Below are 20,855 nucleotides of genomic sequence, written 5' to 3'. Positions count from 1 at the left end.
TAGCTCCTCAGAATTCATTCAGGCTTTTTTTTAGAATTTATCTACAAAATCCTCCAGAAGTTCCTCGGAGAATTTCTCTGGGAGTTGCTCTGGGAGATCTTTTGAGAACTCTTCCAGGAGTTCCTCTTGGAATTCTTACTGAAGTCCATTTGGGAATTCACCCAAGAGTTCTTACGAGAGTTACTCTAGAAATTCCTCCTGTATTTAAGAAATTCCTCCAGAAGTTCCACCGGAAGTTTCTCCGAAAAATCTTCTGATAATTTCTCCGGAAATTCCTCCAGGAGCTCCTCCGGAAATTACTCCAGGAGTTCCTTCTTAGAGGAACAGTCGGGGGAACTGCCTTAGAAACTTCCGGAGGAATGCTCATAGAAACTGCCGGTGGATCTCCCGGAGGAATTCTCGTAGTAACTGCGAAAGAGCTCCCGTAAGAGCTACCGGAGGAATTTCAGGAGGAACTCCTAGCAGAGTTCCTAGAGGGACTCCCAGAGAAACTATTGGAAAAACTTTGGGAGGAATTTCCAGCTAAATTTCTGTAGAAGGACTAAATGATTTCCTGAAAAAAGCCTGCATGATTTCCTGGAAGAGCTACTGGTGGAATTCCCGGAGGCATTATTGAAATAACTTCCGGAGGAATTTCTGAAAAAACTCCCGGGAGAATTTTCAAATGAGCCCCCGAAGGAACTGCCAGTGAAACTACCAGAAGAATGCTCGAAAAAATTCTTGGATAATTCATTTTATACACAAATCTCGTCTAGCTGAAACCTTTCTAGATCATCATCTGGATCATCATCATCATCAGAGGACCTCCCGGAGCTCCCAGAGAAATTCTCAGTGGAGCATCTGGAGGATTTTCTATATAAATTCCTGAAGAAGCCTAAATCAATTCCATAAAGAAAGCTTGAATGAATTCCCGGAGGAAATTCTGGAGAAATTCCCGGAAGAGGAACCCCCGTGGGATCTGCCGATAGAACTACCGGAATAATTCTCGGAGAAAATCCTGCAGAAACTCTTTGAGGAATTGCCGGTGGAATTCCCGGAGGAACTCCAGGAGGAATTTTCAGAAAAACTCCTGGAGGATGTCCCAGCAGAAATCTTGAAGTTTCCATTGGAATTCTATCAGGATTTCTTTGGGAATTAATCTAGGAATTCCTCCGAAAATTCCATTGTTGATTTCATTTACGGTATAATTTCTGTATAAATCTGTATTTTTCTTTATGGAATTGATTTTGAAAATGACCATTTCGTTGGTTTCCGGATTGTGACCGATGTGGCCGGATTGAATCCGAGTGGGCCAGGAACCCCAAAAATATCATTCCCATCATTGCTTTGTACAATCATGAAGTTTGAGGTGTCGCACGACCTATTTTGAATCAATTTAGAAAATGGCCATTCCGTAAGTCCTCTGGATTGTGGCCGGAATGGATCCGAGTGGGCCAGAACCCTAAAATAATATTCCCATCATTGCTTTGTAAAATCATGAAGTTTTAGGTGTTGCATGACCTATTTTGAATCAATTTAGAAAATGGTCATTCCGTTGGTCCCCGGATTGGGACCGATGTGGCTGAATGAATCCGAGTGGGCCAGGAACCCTAAAAATATCATTCCATCATTGCTTTGTAAAATCATGAAGTTTGAGGTGTCACACGACCTATTTTGAATCAATTTAGAAAATGGCCATTCCGTTGGTCCCCGGATTGGGACTGATGTGGCCGGAATGAATCCGAGTGGGCCAGGAACCTTAAAATATCATTCCCATTATTGCTTTATAAAATCATGAAGTTTGAGGTGTCGCACGACCTATTTTGAATCAATTTAGAAAATATCCAGTCCGTTGGTCCCCGGATTGGGACCGATGTGGCCGGATTGAATCCGAGTGGGCCAGGAACCCTAAAAATATCATTCCATTATTGCTTTGTAAAATCATGAAGTTTGAGATGTCGCACGACCTATTTTGAATCAATTTAGAAAATAGCCATTCCGTAGGTCCCCGGATTATGACCGATGTGGCCAGATTGAGTCCGAGTGGGCCAGGAACCCCAAAAATATCATTCGCATCATTGCTTTGTGAAATCATGAAGTTTGAGGTGTCGCATGACCTGTTTTGACTTAAAATTGTAAATGGCCACTTATTCCGGGGACAACTGACCCCAACGGGATCTGGAATAATTCTGGAACCGTACTGTGGATAGCCTCGAAATAAGTATAAATCAAAAATTGGGATCCATCCGGATGGAATGCAACTTGTTGCGAAAGAATCGGTCAAGAAATGCGGTTTTTACGGCAGTTTGGATTTTTCAAAGCCCTTAAAAACAGACGTTGGGGACGGAAAGGTTAAACTGACAGACTGCGGGAAGGGAAATGTATCGGTATGATCACAATACGAACCCAGACCGCAGTGACCTAGTGAGCAACATAGCTTGAGTCGTCTGCTAGTATTGTGTATCACATGGAGAGCCCAGCCGAGATACCAGTCTATTAAGACCAAACATTTGGATCGATATTTTTAAACTAGTTTAGACAACAACAAAAAACAATTCAAAATTCACCTTAATCTTATCCTTTATTTATTCCAGCTATCGTTTTCGCCAACGACACCGGGATGGTCCCATTTTCGGCTGATCGCGCTCCTATCGGCCATACTCACCTTGTCCGGCTTTATGCTGATCGTATCGATTGGGGTGGGCGTATTCATCAGCGGAGTCAACACGTTCGCCTTTATGGCGGCTGAGGTAAGCCCTTCCAAATGATTTCACAACCTAGCTAGCTACTATCATAAATTTAGCGAACTGACGCCAGTCGACGTCATACTCTCCAACATGGAGGCTAACTGGATTCGCCGAGTCTCTCTATGGTTAACTGGTTAACTGGTGTAAATCTCCAATGACTAAACCTTACTATGCAACATTCGCTTCCTCATTGACCGCTGTGTTGCAAAGTTCAATTAGAATTGCCAACTGGCGGATCAAGTGACTGACTTGGAAATTAGTTGACTGGTTCACCTTTGCACTGCTGTACTAAATACAGCTTTTGCTCTCGAAAGGCTACGCCAGGGATAATTGTGTGTGTTGAGCATCGAAGGATATATGAGCATTTTCAAATGCTAATAACGAACCTGGCCCTTCGTCGTAATTTCGGTGTGGCCATGCTTTAGTTTCTAAATGAGCTTGAAACGCCTTCAAACGTCCTTTGAAAAATAATGGAGGGTGTCTTAATCATCTATTACATGTAGAAGGCATTAACATATCACACAAAAGAAAAAATATGAGTCTTTTTTTATTGACTATTCACAATAAGAAACACTGAGGGAAGTGGAAAATGTGGTTAAGTGTAAAAATCGACTCGAAAAATTGAAATTGTACATACTTTACAGTTTTCACTACACCATAACATTGTGCAATCATGTACTTTGATTTTCACGCTACAGCTATGTTAAAATTTGTATAATACATACACTAACACGGTAAACGCTTAGTCTGTCATTTTATGTTTCGCGAGAAGTTAATTTTTGCATTCATAAAATTGACTCTTATTTGCACACATTGTCCCATTTTCCAGTGAATTTAATTCCAGGTGATCATTCTAATAGAAATAATCAAATCACATTTAATTTGTAGTGGTTTGTACCAAAAAAGCAAATGCAAACTCGATTTATGCATATGCACAACATGTGATAGATTTAGTTCAGAAAAGGCATTGGATGGTAACCACTCCCTTCGGTGGGGTTTGATCCCACGAAAACAGTAAGCTGGACAGGTGCTTTCCCAACTAAGCTACGAAGACATTTGTTTTGCGATGAACGATATTTTTCAGAAAATCATAATCATTTATATTAATAATTTCAACCCATGTGCCTTCTCGTATCTCAATTCTTAACCATTTTTGAACCAGTTGCTGATAGGTCGATATTGACTACTGCATACGTACCCGTTTGTTTACCGAAGCTCAGAAGGGAAGCTCTTGCTGATACCGTGGACCCCCGGCAATATGACCGTTTTTAATCTGAATACTTTTAAATTTAAACCCCGTTTGTTTAAACATCGTTCAAATTAAAAATGATTCAAACGTCATTTAGCACGTGGAATCGTGAAAAGAAAAATGGAACATCCTGAATCGGAACCCAGAATCAAATCAAACCAGCTAAGAGAGCAGTCAGAAACCAGTTTTTCTGATGCAAAGCTCAAAAGTTCAAATTAAAACTAAACCCCGTTAATTTGAATGAGGTACCGTTCAAATTATCGGAGGTCCACGGTACAGGCAGTGTTGTCAAGAATGATAACAGTTTCTTGAAAACTTGGGGGAAAATTAGTTATAGAAGTTCAAATAAATATTATTCCCCACTTTTTTTTCATAAAGCATAATTGTATGAAATTGTAAAAATCATTCAAATTTCCAATGGAATGATTGAAAATCTTTAGAATTAATGGCGCATAGAGATCTTTTTCTACGAAGTTATGACAATAGAGGATATAAATTGTAGAGAAAGGTTGTCGCTGTCGTCACTGGCGACTGCAGTGGCGCCGGGAGTGGGTAGGACAAGTAGGACATGTCCTACGCATGACTGTTCCCAGAGAGGTGAACCAGCCAAGGGCTGAAAGCCTCTTTAACAAAGAAGAAAAAAAATGAATGTTCCTGGGTGCGAAAGTCAAGTCATTGTCCTACCCATGATTATGGTAATAACATACCATTCAGGTAATTATTTAAGTTACAAAAACGGCTGACAACGTTTATTACAATCAGTGGCGCCGGGAGTGGATGGGACAAGTAGGACATGTTCTACGCATGATTTTTTCTGGGTTAAAATCATTTTCCAGTCGAAGCATTGTCCTACCCATGATTATGATAATATGAAGTCTATTGGGGCCTTCCTTAGCCGTGCGGTAAGATGCGCAGACAAAGCAAGACCATGCTGAGGGTGGCTGGGTTCGATTCCCGGTGCCGGTTTAGGAACATTTCTTTAATAGGTGTCAATTTTTCCCTTAAAATATTCGCAAGCACGTGGCCAGGACAGATCTCGACTGTTGAGAGTGCCTCTGTGGTAACGGACTCCAGCATAGATTCTACTCTCATACAACAGTCTAGGGTTGTAACACCTACAAAATTATGCGAAAGCAATTGTCCGCGTACACAGAACTTTGATGCGCGTTCAAATTTCTGGAGACAGCAGATGTAAAAAGTATTATTTAGTGGCGTGCCGCAGAAAATAATGTAATCTGAAGTGATCTAACTCGGACCAAACTTTCATCGTACCAACATTTTTTTATTGTGTTTATCGAAAAGTCACCAGGAAATATTTAAAGTCCTATAAAACATGAAAAAACTGTGATTTAATGACAGTAGTTATTGCGATTGGAAGTGGATCGTGCGAAAAGTATTAGTCGGCATGCATGAAGGATATTTTTGTTTCAACATGGATGCAATGGCACTGTGAGCAGTTAACTTATAATTTAGCGGCCAAAAATAAGTCCATTATCTGAACTTTCAACACACATTTACATTTCCCTGTTCCATTTTCCTGCTGAGTAGATAACATAGGAGGAAGCAATAAGTTTATTTGGAAACTTTATACATGAAAAAGTAATAGACTTGAAAAATAGGACTTGAAATGACATCGGCATCGCAATACTTTACATATTTTGACAGAATGTTTCTCATTTTGTTCAATACTACTTAACGACTTATCGACAGTGGGAGAACATGGATCAAAATTTCAATTTTTATTCCAATAACATATATAATTCCGCTCTTTATAGAGGATAATTGGTTTCTTTTAGTGCTTGGATCGAATGTATTAGTCCAGCGGTTCCCAACCTTTTTCATGAGAGGTACCCCTTTGAACTTTTGCATTAATTGAGGTACCCCTTATTTTAAGCAATAAATGAAAATAAGCGGAACTCATAAGATATATGAAAAAATGGACGTAAAAGCTAACGGGATATATGGCTCTCTATAGAGTGGGCTGATATTTTTATCATTCCATGAAACTTTAAGACAACTCACATTAAGTTTCCTACAGAACTTTTATCATCATTGGAAGCTTCTGCGCCTCTTGAAGGGACGCTTCTGAGCCTTTTCAATGGAGGTTTCCGAGCCTCTTGAAAGGACGCATCTGAGCCTTTTTAAAGTACTATTCCGAGCCTCTTGAAAGGAGGCTTCCGAACCACTTGAAAGGAGGTTTCTGACCTTCTGGAAAGGACGCTTCCGAGTATCTTGGAAGAAGGCTTACGAGGCTCTTGAAAAGAGGCTTCAGAGCTTCTTGAAAGGAGACTTCCGAGCCTCTTAAAAAGAGGCTTCCGAGCCTTTAGAAAGGAGGCTTCAGAGCCTTTTGAAAGGAGGATTTCGAGCCTTTTTAAAGGCTTTCGAACGTCTTGAGAAAAGGCCTTTTGAGCCTTTTGAAAGGAGGCTTCCGAGCCTCTTGAAAGGAACCTTCCGAGCTTTTTGAAAGAAGCCTTTCAATCCTCTTAAAAGAAGGCCTTCAATCCTCTTAAAACAAGGATCCCAAGCCTCTTGAAAGGATGCGTACAGGCCTTATTAAAACGAATCTTTTACGCTTTTTGAAAGGAGGCTTCCGAGCCACTTTAAAAAGGCTCCCGATCTTCTTGAAGGGAGGCTCTCGAGCCTCTTGAAGGGTGGTTTCAAAGTCTCTTGAAAGAGGTTTCCAAGCCTCTTGAAAGAGGTTTCTAAGCATCTTCAGGTTTCTTCATCTTCATCAAGGGAGCTTCCAAGCCTCTTAAAAGTTGACTTCCAAGTCTCTTGGAAGGAGCCTTCCAAGTTTCTAAATAGGAAGCGTCCGGGCTTCTTGAAATGAAGCTTCCGAGCCTCTTGAAAGGAGGATTCCAGGCCTCTTGAAAGGAGGCTTCCGGGCCTCTTGAAAGGAGGCTTCCGGGCCTCTTGAATAGAGGCTTCCGGGCCTCTTGAAAGGAGGCTTCCGGGCCTCTTGAAAGGAGGCTTCCGGGCCTCTTGAAAGGAGGCTTCCGGGCCTCTTGAAAGGAGGCTTCCGGGCCTCTTGAAAGGAGGCTTCCGGGCCTCTTGAAAGGAGGCTTCCGGGCCTCTTGAAAGGAGGCTTCGGGCCTCTTGAAAGGAGGCTTCGGGCCTCTTGAAAGGAGGCTTCCGGGCCTCTTGAAACGAGGCTTCCGGGCCTCTTGAAAGGAGGCTTCCGGGCCTCTTGAAAAAAGGATTCCAGGCCTCTTGAAAGGAGGCTTCCGGGCCTCTTGAAAGGAGGCTTCCGGGCCTCTTGAAAGGAGGCTTCCAGGCCTCTTGAAAGGAGGCTTCCGGGCCTCTTGAAAGGAGGCTTCCGGGCCTCTTGAATGGAGGCTTCCGGGCCTCTTGAAAGGAGGCTTCCGGGCCTCTTGAAAGGAGGCTTCCGGGCCTCTTGAAAGGAGGCTTCGGGCCTCTTGAAAGGAGGCTTCGGGCCTCTTGAAAGGAGGCTTCGGGCCTCTTGAAAGGAGGCTTCCGGGCCTCTTGAAAGGAGGCTTCCGGGCCTCTTGAAAGGAGGCTTCCGGGCCTCTTGAAAGGAGGCTTCCGGGCCTCTTGAAAGGAGGCTTCTGGCCTCTTGAAAGGAGGCTTCCGGGCCTCTTGAAAGGAGGCTTCCGGGCCTCTTGAAAGGAGGCTTCGGGCCTCTTGAAAGGAGGCTTCCGGGCCTCTTGAAAGGAGGCTTCCGGGCCTCTTGAAAGGAGGCTTCCGGGCCTCTTGAAAGGAGGCTTCCGGGCCTCTTGAAAGGAGGCTTCCGGGCCTCTTGAAAGGAGGCTTCCGGGCCTCTTGAAAGGAGGCTTCCGGGCCTCTTGAAAGGAGGCTTCTGGGCCTCTTGAAAGAAGACTTCCCGGCCTTTTGAAAGAAGGCTTTTAGATGTAGGCTTACGAGCCTGTTAAAAGTAGCCTTCCGAGCCTCTTGAAAGTAGTATTAAGGGCCTCCTAAAACGAGGCGTCCAGGCATCTTGAAAGAAGTCCTCCAAACCTCTCGAAATGAAGCTTCCGAGCCCCTGAAAGGATGCTTAGCATCTGCAAGGATGCTTCTAATCTTCCAAACCTTCTAGATTTTAGTTCAGAAGCATATCTTTAACATATTCTTCAACATTTTTATTTTATTTTTATTATCAATGTGTTTTGATTGAAATTGCAATACGTGAGCCATTACGCATTTTTGTTAGAGGTACCCCCTGGGGCCAGCGAAAGTACCCCTAGGGGTACATGTACCCCAAGTTGAGAACCGCTGTATTAGTCGATCACAGCTTTGCACGTATTCTCATAATAATTTATACTACAAATGAACACAATTTGACAATAAGGAAGGAAAAAGAATATTGCCGCAACGCATTTTCTTTTACTCATTGAGCACATCCACTGTTATCTTCTAGTATTTATATTTCAGACACCTAATGTTAATATCAGTGCCCAAATTGGCCTTTCCTAATTGTCCTACCCACGACTCGGAACGTGAATGCGCCTCTGCTGGCGAGAATAGGGCACGCGCGTTCCACATGGGTTACGACAACTCATATGTGACCAGATTTAGTCACTATAAAGTTGCTGCAACCATTCTCTCCTGACAGGTGCTACTCGGGTCAGTACGTTTGACAGTTATGTACCCAACATTTTTGGAAACGAGAACAAAGAAAACCGCAGCGACAATATTCGTCAATCTGTAGTTTGTTACCTCTATTGTTATGACAAATTTTATGATAAATAAATTCTTTTGAATTTCTTTGACAAATTCTTCTATTTTGTTCCAAAGAATTCTCCTCAATTGCCTCGAAATTTGCCTGACAAACTCTCCTGAGTTTCTCCGAGAAATTTTTCGGAATTTTCTCACGAAATTCTTCGGAATTTTCAAAACCGAAGCAATTCCGGTAAATTCTTTGCAATTTCTTTGAGAAATTCTTTAAAATTTGTTTGAGAAATTCATTTGGGTTTTCCTCGGTAACTTGTTTTTGGAATTTGTGCGGGAACTTTTTTAGAGTTTCCATGAGAAATTCTTCAGTAATTTCAAAAAAATTCCTGGATTTTTTTTCGGAATTTTCTTGGGAAAATGTGTTGAACGATCTACATAATTTTGTTTTACTTTAAATAAAAATTTTGAAAGAGGGAATTTCTTTCGAATTCTTTCTCAAAAAGGCCTCTTAAATTAAGAGTCTTAAACTTTTCGAAAAACATTATAATCATACTAAATTAATGATTTTGTGTGTGTTACTTCTACGTGAAGTTAAACGATTTACAATGATATGGAAATGCTAATATCATCTTCCAAACTTAGACGTACATGTTCATGATAGAATTAGAGGCGAAAGTACAGAATTGATAGTTCCGTTAGGATACGGCAGGCATGAAGAATGTCTCCGAGGCAGCTAAGTTGGTTGCGACGAGACGGACGCAATGAGAAAACAGAACTGTGCAATAAAAATCCTATTCGATTAAATGCTGATGTCATATTACTCGTACTCGTCGATAGAAAATCCTTCCGCACGCGATGGCATATGAGCAAGTCAAACCACCTTCCTTTTGCTGGAGATATATCAGCTTCCACACTGATATTCTTCCCTCCCCCTTCATACGGGAGCTTGGCAGAAGGAAGGTCGTGTGATATGTGCCATCACAAATATTGCCCTCCGCTTGCTTTCAAATCAACTTCTATAAAAACATTCTTCATGCCTGCCGTATCCTAACGGAACTACCGTGCAGGACCGAAATCCGTACAGCACCGAAATCCGTCCACCTCATGAGATATCAATAAATTAAAGGAGGTTAAAGGTAATTAATGTAGGAATAATTAATTTTATCCTGTTCAGATACTTGACAGTAAGCTCTTAGGGCATAGAATTCGAAAGAAGGCTTTGAAATTAAGACAACAAAAATCAAAAACAAATCTCCACCCACCAAACGCGGAGTTTGTGCCGCCATTTTGTTTTCGGGTAGAGCATAATTGCACCAAAAGTAGCTGTGTTTAATTGCTAATTGCAAATCATTACATAAGATAAGCGGAACGCAAATCGAAGGGATCGCTTCTCATGGTGCTTATCGAACTATTTACAGTGCTAGTTTAGTCAATCAGACTGTTTCAATTTAGATATTTAGTTATGAAATAGCTGTACGGATTTTGATCCTTTGATTCGAAATCCGTCCACGGTGGACGGATTTCGAGTCAGGAGTAGTTGATTTAATTCATTATTTTATCATGTTTTTCGTAGTTTTTAATGAGTAAATGTGAAACACTTCAAAATTAGAAGCCTTCATTCGCCTGTGTCAATGACAAACGTGTTATTTACATTCGATTCCTATTTTCTAATGACTTTTTCATACACTAAGGTGCTTAAGTGTACGGATTTCGATGCCCCACGGTATCAATTCTGTACTTTCGCCTCTAATTCTATCATGAACATGTATACATTTGATGACATTTGTTTTATTGTCGTTTTTCATAGCAACGAGCTTTTTTCGATCTAGTACCCATTTCAGTTTTCTGCCCATTCCTCGATCTCTCCTTATCTCGATGGTCCCTTCAATCTCGAGATGTGGAAGAATAGCATATTGGAGCCAATTCCACATCACAGCAAAAAAAAAAGGAGGGTGTTCCATCTAGACAATGATCTGAATTTAAAGGAAAATAAGCAAAAAAATATATATTTTTTTTAAGTCATTGAAACAAAAGAATAAATTTAAGGTACTCCGGGACAATTGGGACCTAAAAAAACGCTAGTTCAGCAAAATTGTTAACGCATATTTAGAAAACAGGATGTTTCAAGACATTAACCACGGATACATCATTATATGCTTCCGTTGTTCAAGTGTAGACGTGTTGTAAGCCATTTATTCAGTTACAAAAAAATATTGGAAGTGACATAAATAAATTTACCTGTGGGACCCACTTACCCCTTTAAACGGGGGAAGTGGGACCTATTCTGCTTTATATTGTCGAATGAAACTAATTTCTCGGGTACTTATTCAAAAGGACGTATGTGATTTTGTAAACAAAGATTCGAACGTCGATTTGTCCAATCTGATAGCACTCCTATTGACTACCTGTTGGTGGTGTTGGTTTGCATGCGAGGGCCATCAGATAGGACAAATCGACGTTTGACTCTTTGTTTACAAAATCACATACGTCCTTTTGAATAAGTACCCGAGATTTGAAAAATTTAGATATAATAATCATGTAACTTTTGAGTCGTAGTATTTCAGATAATGGATGGAGATTTATTGCTTATCAGACTTTTGTTTTCGCAAAAATAAAGGGATTACAATGTTTGCGGATATAAAAACAAGATAACAGCCGGTTTATTGTTTAATTGGCTGTTGCCTGGCTTTCCATTAGCTTACTTTCTACCAAAGGTGTTAGATGGAAAGGATAAGCAAATCTTTGTTCACTTTTCAGATGAATGTTATTACATAAATTAGAACTTCAAAATGAAAGTTTTTTTTATTCAGGCGATGCGCAGTGTCGTAATCTATATACATAAAAATGAATTTCTGTCTGTCTGAACCTTATAGACTCCGAAAATACTGAAGCGATCGGCGTGAAAATTTGTATGCAGAGGTTTTTGGGGCTGGGGAAGGTTCTTAAGATGGTTTGAGACCCCTCCCACCTTTGGAAAGGGGGGCTCCCATACAAATGAAACACCAATTTCTCCATAGCATGAGAATTAATCAGAAAATAAATCAATTTTAGGCGAAACAAAGTTCGTCGGGTCTGCTAGTTATTACATAAATTAGAACTTCAAAATGAAAGTTTTTTTTATTCAGGCGATGCGCATGCGTAGTGTCGTAAATTTGTAATTTAACGAAATGGCCAATTTATGACTTAGCACTTTATTTATCTGAAAATCTGTAAATCTGATGCGAAGTTTAAACATAACAGAACACAAGACAAAACCTGTTGATCTATTGTAGAATAAATAGATTTTTTGCACTGTAAACGGAAAATCTTGCATAGTTATAACCATTGTTTTTCCCATGAGGGAGATAATTTTAAGAAAGTAAAATACACATTTGGTAAATCAATTGTACACTACTTCATAACAACGAAACCAACAATATCAACTGCATTTGATTCAGATCCATATGATATATGAGTGTCGAAGTTATTTTTCACTAGACAAGAATCCAAAACAGGTAAAATGGCTCTATCGAAAATGTTGTTTAAATATGTCCCACTTGCCCCATGTATGTTAAAACAAGGGCAAGTGAAAGTTGCAGATTTTGGCTTTAATCAAAAATTTTAAATCGTTTTCGATGTCACATAATTATTTAATTGCTCAAAATATTTACTCTCCACATCAATGATGAATTTAGAAACGACTATTTTGTTGAAAATCCCTTGAATTAAAATAAAAGTAATAGCTTTTGCCGGTAGCTCAAAGTAATGATTAAACGATACCATTAGTATGGTGCCGCAAATGGTTTTGATTCTAAATATTTTTGTGTTGGGTGAATTCGTTGATAGTTCTGCTTTATATTTCTAGAACATTGTTACCATTAAAAACGTTCACCGATTAATCGACAGCCATAGTACCCACTTACCCCGTATTTTCACTTGCCCCGGGGTACCTTATATCAATTGAAGAACCGTTGAATTTTGAGCAATAACATAAATTATTACACACAAAAAAAACATTCCCTAATTCGTGAACACCAAAAATACACCGTATTTGGGATCAGCAGCTACATAGACCGGACCGAGAATCGAACTCGCCATCTCCGGATTGGAAATCCTACGCCTTTGCTCGCAAGGCTACTGAAGACCCGTGGAGAAAACGTAACTATTATTCCCAAAACCGTAATTTAGAATACACCCTGAGTTTGTAATTTTCTCAGTTCAAGAATTCTTGAACGTTTTTTTCCTAAAATGGGACTGGTATGCGGGTACATTCCCCATATCGAATGCTTTTTTTTGGTATTTTTCAACATTTCTCCCGAACAAAGTCTCATTTTTATGGGGCTATCCATACACCACGTAAACATTCGCCATACACCCCTAAACTGTTTACGAGGTATATGGACAGCTCGTAACGTAATTTGGAATACAAGAAAATTTAATTTAATTAACTCAAAAGTGACGAAAACCCACGTGAAACTTATATACGATTACAAACCAGCAGTATAATTCATGTGCAATGAATTCTGTCACACATTTCAAAGTCCTACTACCTTTAAACTGATAACCAACATAGGAAAATAGTTTGCGAAACATGATAATGCATTATCTAAATAGAACAAATTAGCAAGGCATTCCAGTTATTGTCGACGTTTAGTGGATAGATTGGCTTGAATAAGTCTCCTCTGACATACACGCCGCTCACTCAGAACGCTGGAATTAATTTTAATCACGCAATTTTAGGCCAGCCATTGTTTACGTGTAACGACTAACTTTGTTGTCTCTCTCCCAAGCTCCCACCTTACAAACATCCAAATTAAGCGACACGCAAAAACTTCCTTCCACGCGACCCTCAAACAGTGACTAACCGTGAAAATGTTTGATGACTGTCTGGTACACACAAACGCAGTTCTGACATAGGACTACGTTGAATTTCTCGCATAATATTGCTATTCCAGAGAAAACTTTCCACTTTCCGGTTGAATTTACAAACTACCGCAGCTGTCACTTTATATTTCTTCCCTGCTGTTTGGCATGGCACTCTACGATGACAACGTCAAATATCATGTTTTTGTTTCAGTGTATTGAAGATTTTCAGGCTTGCGGTAGAACTTTGACAGCTGCGGAAGAACTTTGCGGAATCCGCAAAATAGAAAATTTTCAAAAGATCCGCAATAAATGTTCATTTACAACAGAGGACAGGCTCCAATTTCAACAAAACAAAAAAAAACCTTACACAATTAGTGTATAACCTCCAAAAGACGCGTGCTTCATATTTGGTAAAAGCACCCATTAGAATGTACTTATTTCATGAATATCAGATAGATAATAACTAAATGGCTTTTGTTGTGATTCTAAATGAAACGAGATGTCATGAATCGTACCTAGCAAAACCATGTTGTAAGACTAAGTCCTACGTCACAAAGGTATCAAAGTAGCCAACGACACTGACTGGTGGTCAAAGTCAAACCGCGTACTTGCAATTGCTCGTTGTTGACTGCATGAGGGTGGCGACATGATTTGAATAAAAATAGCCATAGACTAACCAATATGGGGGTCATTGTCTTTTTTTTATACCTGCAGAGCCAGGAGGGAGAAGGGCAGTGGGTATTGCAGTATTAAGTTGTACTAATCAGCTGAATAGCTTATTCCAAAGTACATAAGTCGACTTTTGACAAATATTTTAATGGTGACTATTGGAAATATCTCATATTATCTGTTGCTTACATATCATGTCGTAGTTCTCGCACGAATAATAAGAACGATATGGGCAGGCTTAACAAATTGCTGATTATCTACTCCTACTTTAGTTCGAATTCAGGATTCTTTTTAAAGGAAGCTAAATTAAAGCTGAATTCTTCCGCTCAACAGCACTGACCTCAATGCCATAAAAGTGACTGCACCAAACGAGCCAGGTAGGTAATTATCATTCTTGCACCCGAACACCGGAAAACCGGAAGGACGCCGCAGTGAAAAGGCGGCATTTCTTCCTTCCTTGAGTAGGTATGTAGTCATCATTGTGCTCGCTCCTGTGTGCCTTTTGCGCTGGCCCGACGAGTAAAGAGGTCAAGTGACCGGCCGTACATGGAAGTCTTGCTCCCGTGAACGTCAAGGCAAGTAGGCCCAGCAGACCTTGAACTTTGCCGAGCGGAGAAAAGGAAGAAAAGAATTTCTCATGTCTCTGCATACATCTCCGAGATGGTTGTTGCAGAAATAGCGAAGCAACAAAAAAAAACAAGGAAAAAATCTTCATCGATGGAAAAAGGTCAACGTGGAGCGTAATGGACAAATGAGGGTCAAACTGGTGGAGCAGAAGCTGTAGTGAAGCAGAATCGCTGCAATGATGTTATTTTCTCAGACATGTTTCTTTATTTCGAGTTATCTCTTATAGTATTACCGCAGGTATTTCTGTACGGGGTTCAATTACTATCATGCGCTCGAAAAAACTTCAATACAAGGAACATAATCTGGATTGAAATAGCTGTTGTGAACCTATTGCTCCTGGCAAGGGTCATTACCGGTTGAAGAAGTGAGGCCCAATGACATCAATGCTTCGACATTATAAACCAGTCATGATGACAGCGGTGTTGTTACCAATCCAATAATGACACATTTAAAACAGCAGAGATGAGGTTGGCTTTGTAGCCATTCAATTCACTATCGTCTCGTCTTTTGATTCGCAGTTATTTTGTGTTTTTGCGGGATTTGAAAAATTATTAAAATACAATATTAGGGCGAGTGGCGAGGAAACCAGTTTCAGTTTTATTAGAAAACATTTTAATCGTAAAACGTTAAAACAAATCCTAATAAGGCAGGCTCTGCTAGCTCTCTTATAAAACTGTCTTTATATGTCTGTGGTCTTTATATAACTTTAAGATTGTCCAGAATCCTCAGGAATCTCCCCCTGAACTCTTCCTGAATTTCCTTGGTTGCCACTATCGAGAAAAAAAAAATCAGGGAATTCTTGAGACAATCAGGGAAATCAGCAAGTGAGAAAGCGAACATGTTCTATTCACATAATTTAGTCGTAAATACACGTTTTAATGCAAGAATAAATAACGCATATGTCATTGGCCGGCAGTGAATCACAAACAAGCTTATAATTCAAGAAGGAAAGAAATTGTTTCGTGTGGACTTAAACACTGGGGCACGTGACCCACCAAATTAAATATTTTTCCTCAAATTTGAACATATAAGCCAAGATTTCTCTGAAAATTCACTTCGAAATAATTTATAAAATTCCTCTAACGATTCTGATGAGGGACGGTTCGACGATTGAGTTTACCTTCCTACGTTGTGGGTCTTCCATATTTTTTCTGTCTTAACCAGACAGCTATTTTGAATATCTCAGCTCACTTGCGATACAACACCAGACGGATACGAAATCCCCAGCACTTCAGTTGAGGACACTTTCTCATGAGATTTTGGTTTTCCACTTTTAACAATTTACCACAAGATTTGGTTTAATAAAACTGTTTAGGCCGATACAAATATTAAATTTATTTTATGTCACTTTCCCAAAAAATTGAGAGGGCGAAAAAAAATTATATTTTTGGATTTTTAATTTTGAACTTCATGCATTACTGTTTTTATCTTGATACGAAATATATCATTTATAGATCATTAATGTGTCCCCAAGAGTATTTTAAATAAAAATACGAACATATATCTCTATCGGCATAAATATTCTATATCCTATCCTTACAGATTCCGTCTAAGCACCTTGCAATATATGGCCGACCCATTTCCATCCACGTTTTCGAACATCTATTGTTATCGATATTTGTTGGCTTTTTGGCTCGGTACTGTAAGTCCGTTTGAATTATAAATTTTAGACATCATCTGCGTTGTCTTTGCTTGTCACGCTTCACGATATATATAGTAGTACATTCGAATTTTGGTGCGTGAATCAATCCGGTTGGGTCTCCAAATATTTTGAAAACTTGCGAAGGTGGCCCCAGCCTTTCTGACTCATGGTTCCATGTTAATCCCAATTCCGTCATCTGATGATATCAGTCTGTCATGTCAAGATATTGAAGTCCTCCGATCGCTCGGCTACTGCAAAGTTTGTGGAGCTTTTTCCGTTGACACTCAACCACCTGGTCCTGCGAGCGTTGAAAGTGGACCCGCCGCAAAAAAAAAATACGGTCAGCTCGTTAAGCACACACAAAAGAGCATCATAATACATCGCTTTTCGTGTTCATTAGCTAAATCAAAGTCGTCTAGATGTTCCACAACAATAACAACCAAAGCAGCTCAAGGTATGATACACGGTCAATCGCACCCACCAAGATCTCTTCGATTACGCTGAGAAGTAACAGAGCAGATGAAATGCATCCTTGCCTCACATCAACGACTACCAGAATGAGGTCAGACAAAGCTCTGACCCTATTTGAAAATCCCTTGCATCCCTGGGCGCAAAACAGATCTTTGTGATTCAGACAGACAAAACAGACAGCATAGGGTCACCTCCGCCAACTGCCGATCGACCTTGGAGACCCGTTAGATTTCCTGCATCGGATGGCTGCTTTTCGAAGAACGCAGCTGAGACTATAAGAAGCTGTTCGAAGTGATCGAACCAGCATTACAGCTTTCTAAGTCAGTGAGTTATTGAGGCGATAATCTTCGGTTGTTGCAGCCATCTTTTCTTCATCGGCCAGGATGTCCATCCACGCCAGCCTGTCCTGTCTGCAGCAACGCCCGACTCCCACTTACAGAGATACATACCGTAGACGGGACTCATACTTTCCTCATCTGATTCTTCCCGTTGCTCAGCCTTTGATTCTATTTGCTTCTCAATCTCCAGTCGGGTTACATTTATAATCTATTCTATTCACTGAGTGCGCAGCTCATTCAAGTTGATGTCGCCGGTTTCGATAAAAGTATTCTTCGCCGCCCACTTCTATTCTACGCTGCCACCTTCCAGAACATCCACTACTTGAGTTCCATATTCTTCAACGAACGATCTCTTCACAGCTGGATCTTTTAGTCGATCTATGCATCGACACCCGAGTGAATTCTCCTGCCGCTGAATTCTGGAAATGTGTGGTCGGATCTTGCCCATTTAAAAGATGATAGTCCAACGCGATGTCATCGCTAGCGTTCATTACGTACTCAAGAAGGCACCGTCTTCATTTCCAGGTGATCCATTTCCAGAACAGCCAGATACTAGTCCTCACAACTAAAGGCGGTTCTAGAGAAGTAAGTCAAACGCTGTTGGCTGCAGACTCCCTGGTCAACAACCGGCGATAATCGCCTACTCTACAATATTTCACGCCGCCTAATTGGAGCAAGGACAAATCCGTGGGTGCCAGAGAAAGACGCGACATGTCAGTCACCAACTGATCAGGTGAAACGTTCGTTCAACCATTTAGAACATTATCTTCGAGTTTTGACGACTTACCCTAATTCAGATATGGGGAAAGGTTGACAATTCTCCGACGGCAGCAAGCAAGGTTCCGCCCGGATGATCATGTGAGAACCATACTGTCATGCTTTGCATCATCCTGGAGCAGGTCAATGTATTTGAAGAGTCCCTTCATTTGGTTCTGATTGACCACGGGAAATCCTTCGATCGTCTGAATCACGCGAAACTGAGGGGCGTCTCGAGAAGCAAGGGAGGTCTAAACAAAATCCAGAGTCCAGCACAATATAATCGCTAAAGTGAGGAAAGGCTGGATGTATTATATCTCTGTTGCTGTTGCTCATAGTAATCGACGACATCATGGGCCGCTCTAGATGCCCACCACTATAGAGAAATCGTACTACATCGACCTAGATGACGATAATCCAGAACTAACACAACAGTGGAGTAAACTGAATGACCTGGTTGAACGCTCCCCTCATCAATATCAACAACACCGAATCATTGGATGTGAACAACTCCAACTCCACGGTAGCCGGACAAATAGTGAAGAAGGTCAAAAACCAAAGCCAGTCAACGTTGGGCGGTGGTCTAGGCAATGCACCAAATCCCGAATACTCAACTCTAATGTGGAATCTGTAATGTTATACGCCAGTGATACTTGGTGCGTATTAGCAGAGATCCCATAGATTTGCAAGTATTCATTCACTTTATAAATAGCACATGTACATGGAGCTGAGAAGGAAACCAACATAGCCTATGCTATGTTTTGTATTATATTTATTTAGCTATTTTTACAAAGCAATAGAGATTTATTTTGAAACTGTTTGGAAGATTGTTTTATTTTCCATAAATCAATTGGAACTGTAACTCTCAAAAAGCAGGGTTATTTTCAGTGTATCGTACCTTTGCTTGGAGTAAGGTAAACGAAAATCTGCAATCATACGCCTGAGAAGACATCTAAGATCGTGTGGGGGTCGGGAAGCGCCCAGGCAGCAATCGTCATCCATGAGCCATTGCATCCTCTCTACGGGTTTATCCGAGGTCGTATCTATGCTGCTAACAAGTGGCATGGCATTCCAATAACATTAGAATCGTGGACATGCTGATATGGCGTATTCCATAAAGTAGTCTGCAATTTCCGGAAAGTCTGCAATTCCGAGCCTATGCAAGAACGCCATGAAACAACTGTGTTCAAACAACACATCTGTGTTTTCAGAAGTACATCTGACCATTGCCCCTATTGATTCAACCAGTTTGAGTTTCATACTTGACTTAAACAAAAGCTTATAATTCTAGCAGTACTTTGGTGTTATGGATTCAACAGTTTACTTAGAGTTTATTAACAAAACCAGCCCTTTCCAAAAAGAAAAACAGAAATTTCTACAAAAATAAGTTCCAGTAGTTTCCAGTAGTTAAATTTTGTCCTGAATTCGCTACTGGATAAATATGTTACAAATATTCATATTCTTTGCTATCATTTTCCATTAAAATTTTAAATTTTCCATGGAATAATTCCATTTTAGACTTTTTTTTGTTTCCTTGTTATTTTTTATTACCCCATTATTATTTGTTTCCTTGTTATTTTATTATTATAGAGTTTTGGCACTTCCTCAGCAAGCGTGCTGGGAATTTTCACCTACCCGGGCAATCTGAATGCCAAAGGGATTAGGCTCTGTGGATCTCATTCCGGTTGACTTAAAATCCTATAATAAACGTTTGCACCGGATGTATTAGTTATGGTGGTTCAGGAATCTTCTTACGATGCTGCAAGTTCCAAGAACCACTGTCTTTTGGATGCTATGGAGGTTATGAGATAGTTCCAGCTCTCCTAAGGATCTCAGAAGAGATTTCGGGACGATTCCGGTAGCTGAGATAACAACCGGAATTATACGCACGTCCTCCAGGTGCCACATCTGCTTCAACTCCTCCGCCAAGTCGTGGTACTTCGTTATCTTGTTGGAGAATGTTGTTTGGACATTATGGTCTAGCGGTACAGCAATGTCGATGAGGGTTACCCGCTTCATCCTTTTGTCGTAGACCACAATATCGGGCCGATTGGCACGAATGAGGACATCCGTTATGATCTCGCGATCCCAGTACAGCTTCACGAAACTATTTTCCAGAACCGGGACAGGCACATATTTGTAGTAGGCGACAAACTGGTTAACCAAGTTGTGCTTTAAAGCAAGCTGTTGGTGCACAATCTTGGCTACTTCGTTATGACGACCGAGATAGGCTGAATCAGCTAAGGCTGAACACCCGGACACGATATGTTCGATCGTCTCTCCTACTGAATTGCACTTCCTGCAGCGGTCCTCCACGTTTTCGTGCAATATATAGTGCCGATAGTTCTTCGTCGCAATTACCCGGTCCTGGATGGCTACCATGAATCCTTCTGTTTCCGAGAAGAGTTCACCCCGCACCAGCCACGTATTCGACGCCGCTTTGTCGATATATTCCAGCTCCAGTTGATGGGGGTGCGTCCCATGTAACTCCTTCTGCTTCCACGATGCGATCATCTCGTCGACAGATTTGATGTCGCAATTCAGCTGATAGTCCTCCTGCGCCAGATGCAGGGCACTGAATCCGTGGTCAGCTTCACACACAGCGCGATAGATTTCGTGGCGGTTCTGGCTTTCCACGAAGTATCTTCGCAACTGCTGGATCTGAGAAACACATAGTGTTTGTATATCGGTGACGCCTCTTCCTCCTACTGTACGTGGCAGGGTGACTCTCTCAATGGACGATTTTGGATGACGCATGCGATGCTTAGTGAACGCCACTCGTACTGCTCGTTCTAACGCCTCCAAGTCAGTCTTGGTCCACTTCACCACCCCGAAACTGTATGTCAACAAGGGCACAGCAAACGTGTTTATCGCCTTCACCTTGTTGCCGGCCGACAAGAGGC

General features: G+C 40.9%; 1 protein-coding gene across 3 annotated transcripts in view; it reads left to right on the top strand.

Annotated features, from left to right (window-relative positions):
- The window catches only part of LOC134208776 (E3 ubiquitin-protein ligase AMFR-like), a 170,533-nt gene that overhangs the window by 123,328 nt on the left and 26,350 nt on the right, over nucleotides 1–20,855 (top strand). For all 3 annotated transcript variants that reach the window (XM_062684707.1, XM_062684705.1, XM_062684706.1), the window contains exon 6: nucleotides 2,574–2,729. In XM_062684707.1, coding sequence (XP_062540691.1) covers nucleotides 2,574–2,729 — 156 coding nt within the window. The remainder of the gene's footprint in view (nucleotides 1–2,573; nucleotides 2,730–20,855) is intronic.

The sequence above is a fragment of the Armigeres subalbatus genome, chromosome 2 (assembly GCF_024139115.2).
Source record: "Armigeres subalbatus isolate Guangzhou_Male chromosome 2, GZ_Asu_2, whole genome shotgun sequence".
NCBI lineage: Eukaryota > Metazoa > Arthropoda > Insecta > Diptera > Culicidae > Armigeres > Armigeres subalbatus.
This window is presented reverse-complemented; position numbering and strand designations above follow the sequence as displayed.